Source organism: Salvelinus sp. IW2-2015, unplaced genomic scaffold, assembly GCF_002910315.2.
Source record: "Salvelinus sp. IW2-2015 unplaced genomic scaffold, ASM291031v2 Un_scaffold2827, whole genome shotgun sequence".
In the NCBI taxonomy this organism is placed as follows: domain Eukaryota; kingdom Metazoa; phylum Chordata; class Actinopteri; order Salmoniformes; family Salmonidae; genus Salvelinus; species Salvelinus sp. IW2-2015.
The window spans coordinates 8,015-13,953 of record NW_019944127.1 but is presented as its reverse complement, the minus strand read 5'-3'; the positions used below and the strand labels follow the sequence as shown (position 1 = coordinate 13,953).

At 49.3% G+C, this 5,939-nt stretch overlaps 1 protein-coding gene across 1 annotated transcript in view; it reads right to left on the bottom strand.

Annotated features, from left to right (window-relative positions):
* The window catches only part of LOC112074812 (stromal membrane-associated protein 2-like), a gene marked incomplete at its 5' end in the record, with an annotated part of 26,828 nt that extends 22,689 nt beyond the window's left edge, over positions 1–4,139 (bottom strand). The window contains 2 exons of the mRNA XM_070440686.1: positions 3,572–3,718; positions 3,920–4,139. Coding sequence (XP_070296787.1) covers positions 3,572–3,718; positions 3,920–4,139 — 367 coding nt within the window. The remainder of the gene's footprint in view (positions 1–3,571; positions 3,719–3,919) is intronic.
* Between the last annotated feature and the right edge of the window lie 1,800 nt (positions 4,140–5,939).

Here is a 5,939-nt window from a genome sequence, read left to right as displayed (position 1 = left end):
CCCTTGCTTAGTGGTGTTTCTAGACTCTCGCTGCAGCGGTCTCCGCTTCAGAAGAGGTTTGCTACCTTTAAGCGATCCTGCTACCTTATCTGCGCAGAATATGTTAACATATACTGAGATCATATGCTGACACGATCAGCGACACTTAGATGGACCACACAGAGGCGACTTCATTTAACTAATTATGTGATTTCTGGAGGTAATTGTATGTCACCAATGTTATTTATGGGCCTTCATAGCAAGGGTGAATACATATGCACACACCACTTTTCCGTTTAAAATTTTTTCTTTTTTTTCTTTAAACAACTAACTTTTTCTAATTTCAGCTTCACCAATTTGGGACTATTTTTTCTATGTCCATTACATGAAATCCAAATAAAAATCCATTTTAAATTACAGGTTGGTAATGCAACAATTAGGAAAAATACCAAAGGGGATGAATACTTTTGCAAGGCACTGTAAGAGGGAGTATTGGTGGCAAAAATTCTGATGGCTGAATGGGTAAAGACATCTAGCCGCCTCGAGAGCACCCTTACCTGCAAGATCTAATAAATTACGTCTCCGTAATCTAGCATGGGTAGGATAGTCATCTGAATCAGGGTTTGGCAGCTGGCATGAAGGAAGACGATTACGATAGAGGAAACCAAGTCTGAATTTACCTTAAAAGCCTGCAGCTTTTATATGTTGCTGAGAAAGGACAGTGCACCGTCTAGCCATACTCCGAAGTACTTGTTATGAGGTGACTACCTCAAGCTCTAAACCTCAGAGGTTAGCAATCAAAACCTGGAGAAGAGTCCACTAAGCAAGCTGGTCCTGGGGCTCTGTTCCAACAAACACAAACAGACCCCACAGAGCCCCAGGAAGCAACACAGTTAGAACCAAGCAAACTCATGAGAAAACAAAAATATAATTACTTGACACATTGGAAAGAATTTACTACAAAACGAGCAAACTAGGAATGCTATTTGGCCCTAAAGAGGAGAGTACACAGTGGCAGAATACCGACCACTGTGACTGACCCAAAATGAAGGAAATGTTTTGACTATGTACAGACTCAGTGAGTATAGCCTTGCTATTGAGAAAGGCCGCTGTAGGCAGACATGGCTCTCACAGAAGAAAGACAGGCTATGTGCACACTGCCCACAAAATGAGGTGGAAACTGAGCTGCACTTCCTAACCTCCTGCCCAATGTATGACCAATTACAGACACATATTTCCCTCAGATTACACTGATCCACAAAGAATTGTAAAACAAACCCAATTTGATAAACTCTTATATCTTTGTGGAAATTCCACAGTGTGCATTACAGCAGCCAAAAATGTGTGACCCTGTTGCCACAAGAAAAGGGAACCAGTGAAGAACAAACACCATGTAAATATAAACCCATATTTATGCTATTTATTTTCCCTTTTGTACTATAACCATTTGCAGCATCATTACAAGACACTGATATAGACATAATATGACATTTGAAATGCTCTTATTCTTTGGAAACTTCTGTGGGTGTAAAGTTTACTGTACATTTTTATTTATTCACTTTTGTTTATTATCTGCCTCACTGCTTTGTTTAACGTTAAAATATGTTTCCATGCCATAAAAGCCCTGAAATTTGGAGAGAGAGAGAAGAGAGAGAGAGAGAGAGGAGAGAGAGAGAGAGAGAGAGAGAGAGAGAGAGAGAAGAGAGAGAGAGACGAGAGACGAGAGAGAGAGAAGAGAGAGAGAGAGAGGCAGAGAGGGACGAGCCCTTTGGTGGAAAGTGTATGCAAAAAACAGAGAGCTGAGAATGAGAGAGTAACGAGGGGAGACTCAGGAGCTAACAAGTATTTGCCTCTGTGCTGTAGCCAGTTACCATCTAAAGGTAGGAGAATGTGTGAAATCACTTTGGCTTCAGGACACTGGGATGCAGTGAGAGGGGTGAGGTGTTGGGGGGGGGGACTGAGTCAGAAGGGGGGGGGACTGAGTCAGAGGGGTGGACAGATATCCCAGGCAGATCACTCAAGAAATTATTTCGAAATTGGACACCTTATCCATATCCTGAGGACGTCGGGAAATGGACTTGTGTGTGGTGTGTGTGTGTGTGTGTGTGTGTGTGTGTGTGTGTGTGTGTGTGTGTTGTGGTGTGTGTGTGTGTGTGTGTGTGGTGTGTGTGTGTGTGTGTGTGTGTGCGTGCTGTGCGTGCGTGCGTGCGTGCTCGCGTGCGTGCGTGTGTGTGTGTACTCACTCAAGTCTGTTGACGTCTAAACCTTGTCCATGTACTTCTTCTTGTCATATTTGTCCCTAGTGAACATCTCTGCTGACCTACACAGGAGGGTTAAGGAGAGAGACTGCAGGTCTGCTTACCACACAAACACACACACACACACCAACAGTATGGGACACACACACAGTATGGACACACACACACACTGTATGGCACCACACAGACGTTGTCACATACAAGTCACACACACACAGTATGGACAAAACACACACACACAGTATGGACACACACACACCACACGTATGGACACACACACACAGTGTGACACACACACACAAACACAACACACACACACACACACACACCACAACACACAGCACACAAACACACACACACACACACACACAGTATGGACACACCACACTGTATGGACACACCACACACACACATAGCACTGGAAGATCTTACAACACACTGTATGGACACACACACCCAGTGCTTGTGAAGGATACTTGGTCCAGTCTCTGGTCGTATGAAGCACTTCTGGTAGAGAAAAAGCTTTCTAATAAAGTCGTCTGACCTGGCATTCCCATTCTCCTGGGACACACTGCAAAAACCAGACAGACAGACACAGGTTTAATTACTAAACCCATCTCCTGAACACACGCAGCAGGACAACAGACAGGACAGACAGACAGACAGACAGACAGACAGAAGCCAGACAGACAGACAGGACAGACAGACAGACACAGACAGACAGACAGACAGACAGACAGACACAGAAGGTGAGACTAATCGTAGTTAAAGACAAAGGGCTGTTTTCTCATCTCTCTCCTCTCCCCTTGCTTCCTCTCCTTCTCCTCTCCTCTCCTACCCTCTCGTGTCTCCTCTCCTCGCTACTCCTCTCTCTCTGTCCTCTCCTCTCCTCTCCCTCCTTCTCTCTTCCTCTCCTCCTCTCCTCTCCCTTCCTCCTCATCCTCTCCTCTCCCTCCTTCTCCTCCCTCTCCTTCTCCTCTCCTCCTCCTGCTCTCTCCTCCCCTCCCCTTCCCTCCCTCCTCCGCTCTCCTCTCCTCCCTCCCTCCCCCTCCCCTTCCCCTCCTGTTTAAAAGGCATTGTAGAAGGTCAGAGAAACACAGAGGGTGTTCCATCAGTTCTGTTAAGTCACGGCCCGGGCCGTGTAGCCGGTGTCTTGCACCAGGCTGAAAGAAAAAAGCACTGCCCTTGCCCAAGAAACTAGTTATAATAACTACCATGTATTTTATTAAACAGATGGTGCTATCATCCAGAAAACATGCACCATGTCGCCTTGTTGCAACTGACTGAGCAGAGGGAGATTTACTGTTCCGGCTCGAAGCAGTATGATCACAGACCCGTTTGGACTTCTGACTGTATCTGTTCCTGTTCCATTGGTCCAGTTGACAGACTGACCCTGGAGATGTGGGACACCCAGGTTTCCTGTGATCCCAGCACAGCGGATACAGATGAATATACCAGGTTCCATGACGCCCATCTGGGACCTGCAGAGAGAGGGAGGGGGGGAAGAGATATGAAGGAGAGGAGAGAGAGCGGAGGAGGGGGCGGAGAGATGGTAGAGGATGCGAGACAGAGAGGCCGATGATAAGAGAAGAAGGGGAGGGAGAGCATGTAGAGGAGCAGACAGAGACGAGGCAGGAAAGACCGCCGAAAGGAGCTGCAAGGCCCGAAGGGTGAGGGACCACCTCCGTAGGAGGGCGGAGGGAGAGAGTAGAGGGAGCGAGAAGAGCGAGGAGCGGGGAGAAGAAGAGACAGCGGAGCCCCCGCCCTCAACTCCGCCCAGACTCCTCCTCCCCCGGTCAGGGGAGAGGACTCTGTAGACAGGAGCGACACGACAGCGAGGAAAAAAGCCTATCAGCTCCCGGGCCTTCTCGTCGGGAGATGTAGCATGCACTCGCGATTCGTCTGTCGAACAGAGAGGAGAAAGATATCGTGAGAAGGCGCGAGGACGAGATACGAATACTTCAGAGGAGCCGAGACCGAGTCGAGCTGAGAAACCGCACTGATGCAATGCTGCGACTTTTCCTCGGCTCCTGTCGTCGAGGGAGGAGATGTGGAGCAGAGCGAGACCAGAGAGACAGGAGGAGAAGAGAGAAGGCACGTCCCGTCAATCGCTGATCGAGCCCTGGTCCATATGTCTCATGTCCGTAGCGAGACTGATGCGAGTGAACATGACGAGAAGGGAGGGGAGTATGTGGCATGGATGCGGACTAGGAAGAGGAGAAAGAGAGAAGGGGAGGGAGATGTAGAGAGCGAGACACGAGAGAGCGAAAGAAGAGAAGGGGAGGGAGAGATGTAGAGGAGCGAGACATGAGGAGGAGGAAAGAGAGGAGGGAGGGAGAGATGTGGAGGAGCGAGACACAGCCGAGAGGAAAAGAGAGAGAAGGGCGAGGGAGAGATGTAGAGGAGCAGCGACAGAGAAGGAGAAAGAGAGAAGGGAGGGAGAGATTGTTAGGAGGAGCGAGACAAAGGGAGGAGGTGTAGGACGAGTACAGAGGGAAGAACGAGAGGGAGAGTAGAGAAAGAGAAAGGGGAGGGAGAGATGTGGCGAAACAGGGAGAGGGGAGGAGAGAGACGGAGAGAGAGAGACAAGGAGAGAAGGAGGAGACGACGGGAGAAGAGAGAAGGAAAGGGAGAGAGGGAGACGAGATGAAGAAGGGAGAAGAGAGAGAAGGAGAGAGAGAGAGAGCGAGAGAGAGAGAGAGAGAGAGAGGGGGCTTGGGGGGAAGCGAGAGAGAGAGAGAAAAGACAGTCTATTTTCTTCTAGGTTGGTGTTCAGTTACAACTTCAAGCTGTCTCCATGGGAAAACCCTGTTTGGTTCCAAGGTGAACCCTTTTTGGGGGACAGCCAGAAGCCTTTAAGGTTTAGATCAGTCTGTGTGTACACTCGGGCTTGTTTTATGTGTGTGTGTGTGTGTGTGTGTGTGTGTGTTGTAGTGTGTGTGTGTGTGTGTGTGTTGTGTTGTGTGTGTGTGTGCGGTGTGTGTTGGTGTGTTGTGTGTGTGTGTGTGTGTGTGTGTGTGTTGTGTGTGCTGTGTGTGTGTGTGTGTGATGTGTGTGTGGAGAATGATAGTAGTTTATTGCTGCAGGAGCCTCTAGTCTCTGGTATAGGCGTGAGCCAGAGGAGCTCGGGGGGAGGAAGATTAAACCATCTCTCCCCCACTATTTTTCTCAGCTTCAAAATTATGCAAGCAGTCCTCTTCAGAGAATCTGGTGCCAGCTTCAAGAGAATACTGGATGCCTTTCTCTCCCTCCTCCACCCCTTCTCTCTCTCTCCTCCTTCCACCCCTTCTCTCTCTCTCCCTCCTTCCACCCCTCTCTCTCCCCTCCTCAACCCCTTCTCTCTCTCCCTCCTCCACCCCTATCTCTCTCCTTCTCCACACCTCTCTCTCCACCCCTCTCTCCCTCTCCTTCTCCTCCCTTCTCCCCCCCCACCCTTCTCTCTCTCCATCCTTCCCCCTCTACACCCTTTTCTCTCTCTCTTCTCTCTCCCTCCTCCTCCCTCTCTCTCCCTCCTCCTCCCTGTTCTGCCCTCCTCATCCCCTCTCTTCCCTCCCTCTCTCTCCTCTCCCTCCCTCTCTCTCCCCACTCTCTTCTCTCTCTCTTCGCTCCTCTCTTCTCTGGTGAATGGACGTGAAGGGCTTTGGAACACTCTCCCAACTATCCGCTCTCCTTTATTTCCTCAGTCTCACCCTCTTTACTTGT